The 14,842-nt window shown below is 57.9% G+C and overlaps 1 protein-coding gene across 4 annotated transcripts; it reads left to right on the top strand.

Annotated features, from left to right (window-relative positions):
• The first annotated feature begins 59 nt into the window (after nucleotides 1-59).
• Nucleotides 60-14,700, top strand: ANKS3 (ankyrin repeat and sterile alpha motif domain containing 3). 4 transcript variants are annotated; one of them, XM_060405634.1, is made up of 18 exons: nucleotides 60-348; nucleotides 969-1,121; nucleotides 1,281-1,582; nucleotides 2,472-2,670; nucleotides 2,825-2,946; nucleotides 4,072-4,153; nucleotides 5,961-6,096; nucleotides 8,158-8,316; nucleotides 10,019-10,156; nucleotides 10,487-10,593; nucleotides 10,866-11,033; nucleotides 12,187-12,311; nucleotides 12,731-12,872; nucleotides 13,081-13,253; nucleotides 13,522-13,607; nucleotides 13,981-14,064; nucleotides 14,156-14,245; nucleotides 14,333-14,700. In XM_060405634.1, exons 3-17 carry the CDS (start codon nucleotides 1,413-1,415, stop codon nucleotides 14,233-14,235), a joined length of 1,971 nt encoding a protein of 656 aa, XP_060261617.1. In that variant the 5' UTR covers nucleotides 60-348; nucleotides 969-1,121; nucleotides 1,281-1,412; the 3' UTR covers nucleotides 14,236-14,245; nucleotides 14,333-14,700. The 4 variants fall into 4 exon arrangements, with proteins under 4 accessions (XP_060261617.1, XP_027816960.1, XP_060261618.1 ...); XM_027961159.3 differs by lacking the exon at nucleotides 969-1,121; XM_060405635.1 differs by lacking the exon at nucleotides 13,522-13,607 and having other exon boundaries at nucleotides 969-1,582.
• Nucleotides 14,701-14,842: the final 142 nt, after the last annotated feature.

Below are 14,842 nucleotides of genomic sequence, written 5' to 3'. Positions count from 1 at the left end.
CCGGGAGAGGCCGAGGGGGACCCGCGAGCGTCCCGTCGTGCTCCGCGCCGCCCGCAACCACTTCCGGGGCGGGAGCGGGCCGCTGGGTCCGCGCGCTGTGGCGGTGACCGGCGCGGAGGGAGCCCGAGTGGGCGCGGCCGAGGGAGCGCGGCGGCCAGCGGCGGCCCCAGGGCTGCCCGGGGCCGAGGCCCAGCGCGGGGAGGCTCCGCGGCGGCCCGGCCCCTGCCTGGTGCTCGCACCTGCTGCCCGTTCGCGGGGCGTCCCAGCCCTGCAGCTGGTTCGCCGCGGGAGTTTACAGCTCCGAGGATCTTCGCAGCTGAGGAGCCGGGACGGAAAGCCACGTGCGGGGTAAGGTTACTGGGAGGAGGCGTCGGCGCTTGGGTAGTTCCCTAGGTTACCCTCCCCGGGGCCCGAGAACGAGGTGGGGATGCCTGGAGGCAGCGGAAGGCCCACGCCCCGGGGCAGGACGCGGTGCCCTCGGGCTTTTACAGACCTCCTCCCTGTGGGCGTGACGGTCACCACCAACGTCATTTGTTGTTGTTATTTACTTTGGTGTGCTTTAAAAGTAACAGATACTTAGCATTTTACCGAATGGACAGAACGCGAAGGTGGAAGGAAAATTAAAAGATCTCATTCTCAGTGCTGCTTCCTGGAGATAAATTCTAGAAGCGATAAGCAAAAGATTTTCGACAAGTATACGTGATATATACCTGTAGATGACTCTGTTCCTAAGGAATAGCCCGTGGTTTTAGAGCGTCTGGCATGGAGCAGGGTGATAAAGCAGCTTGGTCCCTGGGTATCCACGTTCTCCTTCCATGATTCTGATAGGCTCTCAGCGTTGTGCCTGGTTTCATACAGTTGAAAGTCGCTCAATCGTGTCTGACTCATGGGGTCTGACAGACCTCATGGACTGTCCATGGAATTCTCTAGGCCAGAATACTGGAGTAAGTAGCCTTTTCCTTCTCCAGGGGATTTTCTGAACGCAGGTCTCCTGCACTGCGGGCGGATTCTTTACCAGCTGACCCACAAGGGAAGCCTAAGAATACTGGAGTGGGTAGCCTGTCGGGTCTCCAGCGCATCTTCCTGACCCAGGAATCAAACCGGGGTCTCCTACATGGCAGGTGGATTCTTTACCAACTGAGCGAGCCTCCAATAAAAGAGAATATGGGTCCTACCCTGGAGGAGGCATTTGGAGTAGAAGAGACACCCCCAAAGAAGGCTGAAGGGGTGTTCTGAAAGGAGTGCAGAACTGACTGCAGCTGATTTGGATTCTTGTTCAGGTTCGGCAGCCAGGATTGTTCAGCTGCTGTGGGCAGCAGTCTGCTGCGGCAGGAGCGTGACCATCGCATTTCATCCCCTGGAACTACCAGGAAGGAAAGACCCAAGTGACCCCAGCATCCCCCTCCACCGCGATGTCGGAGCTCAGCGATGAAGCCAGCGAGCCAGAGCTGCTGAACCGCAGCTTGTCCATGTGGCACGGGCTGGGCACGCAGGTCGACCGGGAGGAGCTGGCTGTCCCCCTGGATCTGCACACAGCCGCTTCCATTGGCCAGTACGAGGTGGTGAAGGAGTGTGTGCAGCGGTAAGAGGTCCTGGGAGGCATTCCTTCCTCTCGGATGGTTGAGCGCCACCGCCCAGGTGGAGCCATCAGGAGGCTAGCGAGGCCTGGCCCACAGCTGTAGACGTTTAACCCATGGGTAGATTGTGGACTTCCCTGGTGGCTCAGACGGTAAAGCGTCTGCCTACAATGCAGGAGACCCAGGTTCACTCCCTGGGTCGGGGAAGATCTCTCAGAGAAGGCAATGGCACCCCGCTCCAGTACTCTTGACTGGAAAATCCCATTAACGGAGGAGGCTGGTAGGCTGCAGTCCATGGGGTTGCTAAGAGTAGGGCACGACTGAGTGACTTCACTTTCACTTTTCACTTTCATGCATTGGAGAAGGAAATGGCAACCCACTCCAGTGTTCTTGCCTGGAGAATCCCAGGGACGGGGGAGCCTGGTGGGCTGCTGTCTATGGGCTCGCACAGAGTCGGACACGACTGAAGCGCCTTAGCAGCAGATGCAGAGCAGCATGCCCGGCCTCCCTGCGCCCCCTGGATGTAGCCTTTCCCTTCGCAGTTATGACAGTCAAAAAATGTCTTCAGGCTTTGCCAACCATCCTTTGGGGGCAGAACCTCCCCTGGTTGAGAACTGTCTCTGTGGCTGGTGGGAGGAAGGAAGAGCTGACTTTGGGGTAGGAAGAGGGCACAGATGAGAACAAGAAATTGGAGCACAGAGGCAAACTCAAGGTAGTTTGCAGAGGCAGTGGTCCAGAAAGTGGAGTCACCCCTGAACCCTGTGATGTCCAGGGTGGCGGTTGACTCTGCTTCCTGTCAGCACTCCCCACTCTTTCTCTTGGCCTGGCCACTGGGTTTGGTAAGTCCCACATGTACGATGGCTGGCGTGTCTAGCATGTCTTGCATTTGTTTAGGAGAGAGTTAGATTTGAATAAGAAGAACGGTGGTGGCTGGACCCCGCTGATGTATGCCTCCTACATTGGACATGATACCATCGTGCACCTCCTGCTTGAGGCGGGGGTCAGTGTGAATGTGCCGACCCCGGAAGGGCAGACTCCACTGATGCTGGCCTCCAGCTGTGGCAACGAGAGCATCGCCTATTTTCTTCTCCAGGTGAGCTGCAAGGGTCTCAGGCCACTCGGCAGATAGGGAAGCACTGCAGCATGCTTGGGTAATCACTTCGATTCTTTCAGTGTAATGGCCTGGAGGGTGCCCGCCCTGTGCAGAGGAGACGTGGCCTTAACAGGCATTCTCTGTTCTCTTGAAGCAAGGTGCTGAGCTGGAAATGAAGGACATTCAGGGCTGGACTGCCCTTTTCCACTGCACCAGTGCTGGGCACCAGCAGATGGTCAAGTTCCTTTTGGACAGTGGAGCGAACGCCAACGTGAGGTCATTACCAGGTCGTCCGCAGCCGTGGGAGTTGGTTGGTCACATCTGACTCGGAGGAGGGCAGCTGTCGAGGCAGCTAGAGGCCAAAGTGTGGGAGCCCCTGCCTCGGTGTGGCAGTCTCAAGACCTGGGGTGGAGGGGACAGTGCCGCCCAGCACAGAGGCACAGGGAGCGTCCTGGCTTTCTCACTCACCTGTCAGGTGACACTCGGTGCGGCACCTTAAGCTCTGTAGGCCTTGCTTTCTTTATCTGAAAAGAGGATGGTGGTGCTTATGTCATGGCGTTATTAGAATCACATGTCCTGTCATATGCCAGGGCCTAACATAGCGAGTGGCGCTTAACTGACACGTGTTAAATGCCAGTCCCTTTCTCTTCCCTGCCTTCTGTGTGTGTATATGTATATATCATTCCACATGCACATGTGAAGTGATGCTTCGAATGCACTCCTGAGTTTTTTAAGCTGGAAGTAGTGGTGCTGTCTAAAGTATGTCACCGTGATAATCCTCTTTCAACACGGCATCCACCTGACTCTGCACACCCTGGCTGGTGTCCGCTGGGGTCACACACTGTAGGTGTCCAGCCCATTAAGAAAAAAAGGGCTTCTCATTAAATTGCAGCTCATTTATTGACATTCTGACTTGAGTGATGCTGAAACCTGAAAACTATGTGTCTTCAAACATGAAAACCAGTGGTTAGCTTGCTTCCTGTCTCCTAGACTGGGTGGCACTAGTCAGAGCCAGGGGGTGCTCTGAAGAGGTGAGCGTGCGCCTGGTGCAGTTCAGCTCTGAGTTAAGCATAAGCAAGCACCAGGTACATATGGAAGGGCAGCGTCAGTTCTTAGTCCTGGAGTCCCCAGAGGGTTCCAGGCCTGATCTGCAAGGTGGGGTATCTGGAGAGGTGGAGAGGAGGTGCTTGCTATCTGTGAGCAGTGAGGGGTGATAGCTGCTTTTTGCTGTGGTTAAGTGGAGGCTCAGATCACAGCAAGTGGAAACAGCTGTGAAGGAGCAGAGACGGGAGGTGGATTGTCTTTGGAACAAAAGACTCCGGGCTCGGCGGCGGCGGGGGCGGGGGGAGGGTGGAGGTGTCGCTGTCGCCAAGGTTTTGTCTGACCGAGGTCCCCATGCAGGGAGCCGGTGTGTGGATTCACTCCGCTGATGGAAGCTGCGGCCGCCGGCCACGAGATCATCGTGCAGTACTTTTTGACTCATGTGAGTGAGCCTGTTTATTAGCTTGTAATCCCGTCACAGCAGCTGAGGCATCTTATCACTGAACCATAAACTTTCTCCTACACAGAAAGAACGGCTCTGCATCCGTTTATTCAGCACATTTTTCACTGAGTGTCTGTGGATAACCAGTGCTGAGTGCCACTTTAGGCATTAGGGGTACAGTCGTGAGTGAGTATAGAAACGTACTCTTAAAATAACTTCGAAAATACTGTTATTTGAAAAGTGTGGAAAAAATTTTAAAACAGTAAATAGCACTCATCATCCCATCACTTAGAAAATTTGTACAGAATCGGGAGGCCACCTCTGTTCCTCCTCAGGATGCCCACTGGGTTGATAAAAGACCACCTCTATAGACACCTGCAGACACATGGGTTTATACATTGAACGAAGCGGGATTCTACTGCATGTTTGCTCTGCAACTTCTGAAAAATAACTTAATGTGACAAGACATTGTGCCCTTTCATGGTATTCCACACAGCATCCATGCCATGTTTAGTTAGATCAGTTCCTTATTAGTAGAGTTGAGGTTTCCCCCGTTATGCAGTTACAGGCAGTGCTCCAGAGGATACCTTGGCACACAGCTTCAGCATGCATGCAGTTACTTCTGTATGCGGTATTTCTGTTTTTATAAGTTTTTTAAAGAATTTATTTTTACTTGGAGAATAACTGCTTTACAATGTTGTGTTGGTTTTCTGCCTGTTGTCATGCTCAGTTATGTCCAACTCTTTGTGACCCCATGGATTGTAGCCCACTAGGCTCCGCTGTTCATGGGATTCTCCAGGCAAGAATACTGGAATGGGTTGCTCTTTTATATATGTATGTGTGTGTGTGTGTGATTTTATTTATTTATTAAGCTGTGCTGGGTCTTAGTTGGGCCATGTGGGATCTTAGTTCCCTGATTAGGGATAGAACCCAGGTGGGGTCCCTGCATTGGGAGCACGGGGTCTTAGCCACTGGACCACCAAGGAAATCCCTGGGACGTTGTGTATCATAAAATGTTAACATGCTATCTCTTTCTAAAAAAGAATTTGGGGGCAGTACCTGCACACGTAAGAATCTGGACCAGACAGAAGGCACACACAAGCCTGCCTCCTCCCTCCACCTCAGTCTCCGTCGCCATGCTCTCCCCATGGCTGCTCCCCAGCTTGTTTGTTTTTTTTAAACTGGTCTGTCCTAGCTTGTTCTTCACCAGTGGACATAAAGCTGTCTCCTCTCGTGCGTGGCAGCGTAGTGCTCCCTTGTCGGGTTGAATCAAGTTCTCCAACTGTGGCCTGCAGATGGCATCAGGTCGTCTCTGCCGTCACGCAGCGCCCTGCAGGAGGTCTGTGCACATACATCACACATGTGCGGCCACGTCTGTACAGCTGGGCACGGAAAGCAGGAGTTTTGGATGTAGCCTGAGGACAGCCTTCACTTGGAGGCGGCAAGACTGCTAGGCAGAGAGCAGGTCGCACCAACCCGAGCCCTGTTCACAGCAGTGAGAACCACTGCGAACAATGAAGCGCTTCGAACGTACAGAGTTAACACCAGTATAACCCCCCATGGGTCCAGAGGCAACCACACTGCCCTGACTTTATAGTCTCCTCACGTGCTGTGTGCAGACTTGTTTTACGCATTTTAAAGATTTATATATATAAATATGTGCTTATTTCTGCGATGACTGTCACTCAGCGCAGTGTGGGGCGTGTGGATGGGGCTCGCTCGTATCAGCCCTCTTCTCCAGGGTCTGCAGCTGGGAGCGAGGCTGCTCTGTGGCTGAGGCTCCTAACTCTTCTGTAAACTGTCCCAGGGAGTCAAAGTGGACACGAGAGACCACAGTGGAGCCACAGCCCGGATGCTGGCCAAGCAGTACGGACACATGAAGATCGTGGGACTGATCGACGCCCACTCACCTTCTCTGCCCAAGAGCCTCTACCGGAGCCCAGGTACCTGTGTCTGCAGCCTGGCCTCTGCTGGCGCTGCCTCCTCCCCTTGGGCTGAGGTGGGAGGGACCGCCCAGCTGAGGATGGGCGGGCAGGTGGGAGGAGGGCAGCTCAGACGGGGTGACTCTGGCTTTGTTCCTTGACTTTGCTTGTGGCATTTGTTGCCACGCAGATGTTTCAGTTACGTGTCAAGTTCATCAGTGTCGTGTCGCCTAGAACTGCTTAGAGAGGGGAAGGAGACTGATGTCTGTCCACCGTGCTGAGTTCTGCCTGACTGGATTCTGTCACTGTTGGGAGTTTATAATAGTTTTATTTATTGATTCTCTAGTGTTTTTCCAGGTACACTACCCTAAAACCTGCACATAGAGAAAAAATTTACTACTTTGTTCCGTGATTCTTATACCTCTGATTTCTTGGCTTTCATCACACTCACTCATCCCTCTAGTTCCCTGTTGAATGAGGTGGAGGTAGTGGACTTTCACTTTGGCCCTAATCTTAGCAGAAATGCCACGTTATGGTAATACGCTGGCTTGCAGAGTAAAGTTTGCATGTATGTTGTCATGTTAGGAAAGTATCTATCATTTCCTATATTCTTGAATGTCTTTATGCGTCCCAAATTTTCTCAAAGGTGTTTTTAACATCTATGGAAATGATTGTGAATTTTCTCTTTAGACCTGTTAGCACAATATATTAATGAATTTTCTAAAAGTGAATCAACTTTATATTTTTGGTGTAAATCCTACTTGGCATATTATAATATTTAAAAATTACTTTTATTTGGTTGCACCCAGTCTTATTTGCGGCATGTGGGATCCAGTTCCCTGACCAGGGATCAAACCTGGGCTCCCTGCATTGGGGGCACAGAGTCTTAGCCACTGGACCACCAGGGAAGTCCCTTGTTTTCTTAATGTGGTTTTGCGAGTTGTGTGGATATTCATAACTGATACTGGTCTGTGATTCTCTTTTGTTCTGTCTTTACCAGCTCTAGGTCTCAGTATTAAACTTGCTTCATAAGCAGAACTGGAAGCTCCCCTTCCTTTCTGTGCCCTAGAACGGTGTACATAGCATTGGTCCCACATGGTCCTTGAAGGACTCTCCTGGGACCCTCTCCGGGCCTGGCCTTTGCCCTCGTTTCTCTTGTGTGGTTTTCTTGAAGACCTGCTAGTCTCTGTGTGGTGAATGGGGTGTGCTGAGCCCCTGCACTCAGGTTGTGGCCGCCGGCTCCTCCCTGCCCTCTGGACCGCGCTGGGGCATGGGTTCGCCTGGTTCTGTCTTCCACTGAAGGACAGGGGCTGCGGCAGCTCAGCGTCATGCAGCCACCTTTGCCTTGGCTCCCCTCCCTGAACGTTCACGTTTTGTGGCTCCTTTACCCTCTGCTTGGACGGCCCCAGTGTCCTCCTGGCGGTGTGGATCCTGGAGTGTAAGGGAGAGGTCCACTCAGGGGCACTGCCCCGGCTTGGGGGCGCTCAGGCAGTGGCCGGCTGAGCCTGCAGTGCATGGCTTAGTGAGCTGCTCCCCTCCTGTCTAGGCAGCACACATGGCCCAGGGTCATCAGGGGCTTCTGTCTCTGCCCCAGTCCTCCGGCTCCAGAGTGAGACCCTCCCCAATGGGAGCTTCTACCAATAAGAGGCTGAATTGTGCCCTCTAAGCATCACAGTGTTTGGGAAACGATGAAAAGCTATAAAGTGCTGACAACTGTGGGCACACTGAGCTCTTCGGCTCAGATGGGTGGTGATTTGAAAAATTCAGAAAAACAGCACATGAGCCTTCATGTGGCCGTTGTATCCCAGTATATTGTTGAGGTTGAGAATACACAATTGAGGAGAGGAGGATGGGCTGGACCCCCGTGATGCTCAGCGGTCTTGTGACCCCCCTCACCCCCACATCCCTGTGGTCCCCCGAGCACTGGACCCACCCACTGTGGCATTTCTTACAGGTGACAGCCCAGGAACACTTTGCTTAATTTAGGAAAATCAGTTACGATATTTTTCTTCCAGCTCATTATGAAGATTAGTTTCATCCATCACTAATCAGGCTGTCTGAATCTTGGTGTTTGACCCACAGAAAAATATGAAGATCTGAGCTCTTCAGACGAGTGTGGCCCTGTCCCTCAGCGACAGAGGCCCTGCCGCAAAAAGGGGCTCAGCATCCACGAGGGGCCGCGAGCCCTGGCCCGCATCACGGCCATCGGACTCGGGAGCCGGGCGCAGCAGCCTTGCTACGGTGAGCGCCCCACGGCCCCGGAGTCTGGGATCCTGTCCCAGAGAATGAGCGCTCAGGCTTATGACATGGGGCCCCAGGAAGCCGGGTGCGGGCAGCTGCTTGAGGACTCAGAATGGGTCACAGGGATGGAGGCACACCAGGCCCCAGCTGGTTCTTTGGGCCATCCTTTAAACTTTCTTTCTGTCAGGTAGAATTACAAATAGAACTTTCTCTCCTGGAGAAGTGTCACTGAGCTCAGATCCATTCCTCAAGGGGGTGGGTCTCGCGGGGATGAGAACTGTCAGAAGGTAAATGCACCTGGTGGGCCAGAACCTCAGACCCCAAGTGTCCAGATCCCCTGAGCTTTGTCAGACCGTCTGCTCCTGAGTGCTGAGTGCAGTGCTCTTTAGTGCTCTTGAGACGCTGAGTTCTTGGAGCATGTCGGGGTTGACGCTCTCGTGCCAGTCTGGCCGTGTGACCAGATTCAGGTGTGGTGTCTTGCTCATCAGTGACCAGGCCACCCTGGGAACTCCCTCCCAGCCTGGAGACCATCCCAGCCAGGAGACCATCCCAGCCAGGAGACCACGTGAGGACTTGATTCCCTTTTCAGACCCTTGGGTAGGGGTCCTGGCGCTGGCTGGAAGCTCCAGGCCCACCTCCTCCCAGGGCCGGGGGTTGACCAAGAGCTGGTGCCCCAGGCGAGGGTGCGGGTGGTAGTCTTGTGGCTGGGAGTGCAGGACCCTGGGATGAGGTCTGCTCCTTCGGGGGCACCCAGGCCACCTGTCCCGCCTGTGCTGTGGCGGGAGGCGGGGGGGTGGGGGTGGGGTAGGGTTGACGGTGGGAGGGAGCGCCCCCCCCAATCTCATGGCTGTGGCCTTCCAGGAGATTGCTTTTTGTCTTACATTGTGTGATGGTTTAACTTTTTGTAAGCATGTATATTCTCTTCCCCAGCAGTTAAAAAACATTTTTGAACGATAAAGGTGTAAAGAAGGAAATAAGTTACCCCTGGTCCCACCAGCCAGGCGCTCTAGTGCACACACACTTCCTGTGGGGAGGGGCAAGTGAGGTGAGAGTCGCTCAGTCATGTCCGACTCTTTGCGCCCCTATGGCCTATACAGTCCACGGAGTTCTCCAGGCCAGAATCCTGAAGCGGGTAGCCTTTCCCTTCTCCAGGGGATCTCCCCAACCCAGGGATCGAACCCAGGTCTCCCACATTTCAGGCGGGTTCTTTACCAGCTGAGCCACCAGGGAAGCGCGGGGAGGGGCAAAGTAGGGGTTAAACGCTGAGTTTGTGTCTCGCCTCTCCCCCTCGTTTTCTCACAGGCAGATATACTCACAGGTTATACTACACCGGCTCTGTTAACGTTTAGCCAGAGCTCCTCAGCTTCCTGCTCAGCCAGGGGTGTGTGTTTCCAGCTACAGGAACGCTTTGTGGCACAGTTCTTTGGCCCAGCAATCTGTAAACACAGCTTACGGGCTCCTCTCAGCGTCAGTGTGGCTGGAGGGAGAGGTAGCCGTGCACCAGCTGTTGGGCACACACTTGCCGGGGACCCCCTTCGAGCCTGTTGATGGCGCGGCTTGTCCAGGTTGTAGCAGCAAGTGGACAGTGCCGTCCTGGGGCTCCCCTCCCCGAGGCCCCGAGGAGGAGGTGGTTGAGTGTGGGAGGAAGAATGCCTCCTGCTTCTCCTGTGTGGGGGGTTTACGTGCCCCGTTCTGCCCACAGAGCAGGTGCCTCCGCGGGGCTACGTCAGCTTCAACAGCAGCGATGAGCACCCCCTGGAGGGGGGCGGCCTGTGCTACAGGGACGTCACTTCGCCCATCAACGAGCGGGACGTGGAGAGCAGCAGCAGCAGCAGCCGCGGTGCGCTCCCCCAGCCAGCTGGGCAGGGGAGAGGGAGGCTGCTCCTGAGGAGTCTGGCTTGGGGCCAGGGTCACTGAGCAGGTCCGGGGTTCGGTGCAGACAGGTCTCACCCCTGGAGTGGCGAGTCCTCAGGAGCATCTGAGTGTTCTTGCGCCGCCCGCTCTTCGTGATGCCTGGGTCTACCCGAGAACAGGCAGACGAGTCCTGCTGTGCGTGGAGGGCGCGCAGCCCAAGCAGTCAGCATGGAGGCAGGGAGGGCGGGGGCTGGGCTGGGCTGGGTGTTGCCACGGCCAGGCCTGTGGTCAGGCACTCTTGTCTCCCCTCCCGCAGAAGAGCAGGCCTTCTTTGCCAACCCTGGGGTTGCACGGAGCAGCAGCAGCGAGGGCCTGGCCCGGGCCCCGGGACTCAGCAGCGAGGCCTCCCTGGAGAGCAACGAGGTGACCCTGCCCTGCCCTCCCCTCCCCTCCTTGCCCAGCGTTGTGGGGCGCCTGATGGCTCAGCCAGGTGAGCGGGGCTGGCAGGCTGTTTCAGAGGCACCTGGAGCTCCGTGGGGCCGCGGTGGCAGGCAGGGCTTTGGCCAAGGTTCAGACCTCCCAGTGTCCCCAGGAGGTGAGGGAGTGTGGATGAGGCCAGACACTAGCGGCAGGGCGGGGAGCGGGGCCTGGAGGGGCCAGCTCAGAGCCACTGTAAACACACATTTCTCACCCAGGATTCGGATCATGTGCGGAGAAGCTCGGTTCGCAAACAAACTAAAAGTTACGTGAAGACCAAGAACCGTTACGGCAGCAGCGACAGCCAGTGGGCTCCCAGCGCCGTGGCGCCCTGTGCCCCGGGAGTGAGCCCCCAGACTGACAGGCCCCCGTGTTCAGGGCCCCAGGTAACGCCACGGGCGCTCTTGGATTACTGAGGCGTTTATTGGCATTTTCTGTGGGCCGGCACTGTTGAGAAGGGTGGGGCGGGATTCTCCACACGACCTGGAAGACTACTCAGGCCGAGAGGGTTCTCGCTGGGCAGAGGGGCCCTCCATGGAGGTTCCTGTCTCGTTCCCTGGTTTCCATGCTTATCTCAGCCTCCCTGAGCCTGGGGAGGAGAAACGCTGGACCAGTGTCAGCACTGACGTCAGGTGACAGGGACAAGCTGCACGAGAGGCAGAGACGAGGTGACACTCAGGACTGTCCACTGAGGGTCACTGGGGCCGCCGCAGAAGAAACCCTGCAGGAAGGCTACAGCTGCAGCAGTGCGAGTGAAGAAAAAATCTCTGAGACCCTGGACGCTTTGGTTTTGGGATCCAAGCACTTGTGCATCAAACAGCAGGCATTGGTACTTGCGGCCCGGACCTCAGTGATGCTGGGGAGGCCAGGTTTCGATACCACAGATGCGAAGCAGGACAGGCGGCACTGGGGCCAAACAGAATCAGCCAGCAGAAGCTGTGCGCTGGTCCCAGCAGAAGCATCAGGGGCCATCCTTCCCCAGAAGAGCCAGATCTTCCCAGTTTGATCAATAAATGCATCTGCACGTCCAAGAAACCAAATCAGCTCTAAGTTGGTTAAACTCAGAGCCACACCTGGACACATCACCGTCAGTGTCAGAAACAGTCCTGGAGCAAGAGTCGAGTGGCTCAGCACAGACACGGGGACCTCAAGATAGTCTGTATTTCTCATGTGTCCAAGGGGCCCAGAAAACATGGGGTGATATGTTAACCAGGGATGCGACATCTGCGAAGCCTCTCCCCCAGAGCAAAGGGGATGCGGGGACAGCCCTGGGCAGCGGAGACTGAGGGCCACTGCCGCAGCCTGCCGGGCCATGCTTCCTGCTGCAGTGGCGAGGCTGGCCTGGGAGCACCGACAGGCTGACCGTGTCCCTGGACGCCCTGAGGACACGGAGTGGACAGCCTGGGCTCCCTGACACGCCTGGGGGTCAGCAGGCTCAAGACGGGCCAGGTGCTGAGCGGGAGGACGGTGGCCCCGCGTGCATGGTGGTCCTCGTCCTGCCCACGGCCGCCCGTCCTGACCCGGCCTACTCGCCCCCAGGACCTTGCCACGCTGCTGGAGCAGATCGGCTGTCTCAAGTACTTGCAGGTGTTTGAGGAGCAGGATGTGGACCTCCGCATCTTCCTGACCCTCACCGAGAGCGACCTGAAGGAAATCGGCATCACGTGAGTGTGGGCCTCTGGCCAGCTGAGGTCGCAGACAGCGGGGAGGGGGGTCACCCTATCCAGAGGCTGGCTTCTCCCTGCTGTCAGCTGCCCTCCACTCCAGCAGCTGCTCCCGGCTCGGATGCTGGCAGCCTGGGTCCTGAAGCCCAAGCTGGCCCAGTGGACACCGCTGTGCTCAGGGCACCGGATGCTTCCAGCCTCCACCCTGAGAGCATCTGAGCAGCCCGGCTCCCCGTGCTGTGAGAGCCGGGCAGGGCAAGGGGTCACGACTCCCTGGGACACTTCAGTCCTCTCCCCCAGGGTCTTGGGGGCTCCCCGCCCCCTTCAAGGCTGGGGTGTCTGTAGCGGACAGTCTTGGCAGGATGGCCCACGGAGCCTCCATGTACGGCAGGTGCTGAGCAGTGTCCTCCCTGATGCAGGTTGTTTGGGCCCAAGAGGAAGATGACTTCCGCCATTGCCCGCTGGCACAGCAGCGCCCGCCCCCCCAGTGACGCCCTGGAGCTGGCCTACGCCGACCGGCTCGAGGCTGAGATGCAGGAGCTTGCCATCCAGCTGCACAAGGTGACGGGGCAGGGAGCAGCAGAGAGCATCAGCTGGACCGGTGACAGCTTTCGGGCAGGAGGGGGCGCCCAGGAGGGCAGGCGCATGAGGCACACCTTAGGGCTGGGGCAGGGCTGAGGACGATGAGCCCCCAGACCTGGAAAGGAGGCAGCAGGCGTGGAGGCCAGGGCGGGGGACCCAGCCTGAGGCGCTCTCCTGCCCACTGCAGCGCTGTGAGGAGGTGGAAGCCATGCGGGGCCTGGTGTCCCAGGAGCAGGAGCTGCGGGCCGTGGTGGAGAGCTGCCTCCTGGAGCAGGATGGTGCCCGCAAGGATGTGCACACACAGCTGCAGGAGACCTGGGCCCTTGCCCAGGACGCTGCACTTGTCCTGGACCAGCTGCGGTGAGCGGGTGTCTGGCCCCCCCGCCCCGCCCCGCCCCTCCGCCAGCGCGAGACTCTGTCCCTGTCTCTTCTGAATTTCCCACCAGTGGGTGGTTTTCAGGGTCTCCTGGAGTAGCTGCCACCCCAGGCTGTCCCTCCCCACAGGCAGCAGAGGGGCCCCCATGAGCGGCCCTGGTTGGGGCTCAGAGGGACCCCCAGGCAGAGCCCGCCCCTCACTCCAGGCCCCCTGGCCTTGCCCCTCACCGCTGCTTGGTGTCCTGTCTGGCAGAGCCTGTCAGGCCGAGCTGTCAGCCCGAGTGAGGCGGGACGAGTTCCTGCGTGAGGCCCCCCTGCGCCCAGGCCTCCCTGCAGCAGGTGAGGGCGGTGTCCTGGCCATGGGGCAAGCGGACGAGGGTGGGACGCCTTCCAGGCCCAGGTCTCGCCACCTGTCTCTGTGCTTGTTACGTGGATGCCTCCCCGGTCCCCTCATGCTCCACACCCACGTCCTCACGGTCTCTCCCGGGAGGCCTCGGCTGCTGGCACCGTCCAAGAGGCCACAGCCCAGCAGGCCGGGGCCCTGGCACACTCAGCCCTGGGCCTGGGCCCCTACTGGCTGGCAGCACTCTGCTTCACAAGCGGGCAGAGAACATGCTGACACGCCGCAGGAAACGTGGCTCTAGAGGGCCAGTCCTGTCGCAGTGGTTCAGGGTGCCCAGAACCCACGCCTACCCGGCTCTCTGCTCCACAGACCCCAAAGGCTGGCAGGCCTCCTTGCAGGCCCTGAGCCTCCCCGAGCTGTCAGGAGCCCTGGAGGAGCGAGTCCGGGAGATGGGTGAGTCCAGGGGCTGCAGTCCACCAGCCGTAAGGTCCGCCCTGCCTGCGCCCCAGCTTGTGAAGCCGTGACTGTGTGCTCCCGTCCTCAGGGCGAGTCCTATGCTCGGTGACCCAGAGCCTGGAGAAGCTGCAGGCACTGAGCGGGAAGGAGAGCTGGCGGGAGCCGTAGCCGGGGGACGGTGAGTGTCCGGCAGCCACGGGCCCAGAGAGCAGAGTCAGCGGGGCGGCCAAGGGAGCCCCCTCCACTCTGCCTTTTCCCTTCTCAGAACCGGACGTGGGGTGACTGATCCACCCTGAAGCTGTGTGCCCGAGGACAGGAGGGCAGCAAGTGGGCAGCTGCGGCAGCCAGAGGAGCAGGCCCCAGCAGCAGCAGCAGGCAGGCAGGCCGGGGCCGGTGCAGGGCAGCGAGGCCTGCAGCGAGGCCTGCAGCGAGGCCTGCAGCGAGGCCTGCAGCAAGGCGGGACGGGGCCTCTCGTCATCTCGTCAGACCCGGGCTGAAGCCCAGAGCCGGCAAGGCCACGGGGAGCGTGCCCATGCCCCGCGGAGGCTCGCCCAAGTGGGGAGGCCTGGGGCCCCTAAGCCGCGTAGGCCATTTGTGGGAAAATAAAACCTGCACTCCGGTGGTGCGGGCTCAGTGCTGGCCTGCGGTCCTGGCTGATGAGGCACAGCAAGGGGAGGGCGGCGCTGGGGAGGGCAGGGCCATCTGCCACGTAACAAGCGCAGAGACAGGTGACCTCTGCTGCCCCATCCCTGGCCCTGTGGCAGGACCACCTGTG

The sequence above is a fragment of the Ovis aries genome, chromosome 24, assembly GCF_016772045.2.
Source record: "Ovis aries strain OAR_USU_Benz2616 breed Rambouillet chromosome 24, ARS-UI_Ramb_v3.0, whole genome shotgun sequence".
Classification (NCBI taxonomy): domain Eukaryota; kingdom Metazoa; phylum Chordata; class Mammalia; order Artiodactyla; family Bovidae; genus Ovis; species Ovis aries.
The sequence above is the reverse complement of the archived record's forward strand: the minus strand, read 5'-3'. Positions and strand labels throughout refer to the sequence as shown.

Excerpts from the sequence above, each read along its gene's own strand:
- ANKS3 (XM_027961159.3), top strand. The coding sequence starts at position 1,413 with ATGTCGGAGCTCAGCGATGAAGCCAGCGAGCCAGAGCTGCTGAACCGC. Across the intron at positions 12,312-12,730 it reads CTGAAGGAAATCGGCATCAC|GTTGTTTGGGCCCAAGAGGA; the intron begins GTGAGTGTGGGC and ends TCCCTGATGCAG. Across the intron at positions 13,608-13,980 it reads CCCAGGCCTCCCTGCAGCAG|ACCCCAAAGGCTGGCAGGCC; the intron begins GTGAGGGCGGTG and ends TCTGCTCCACAG.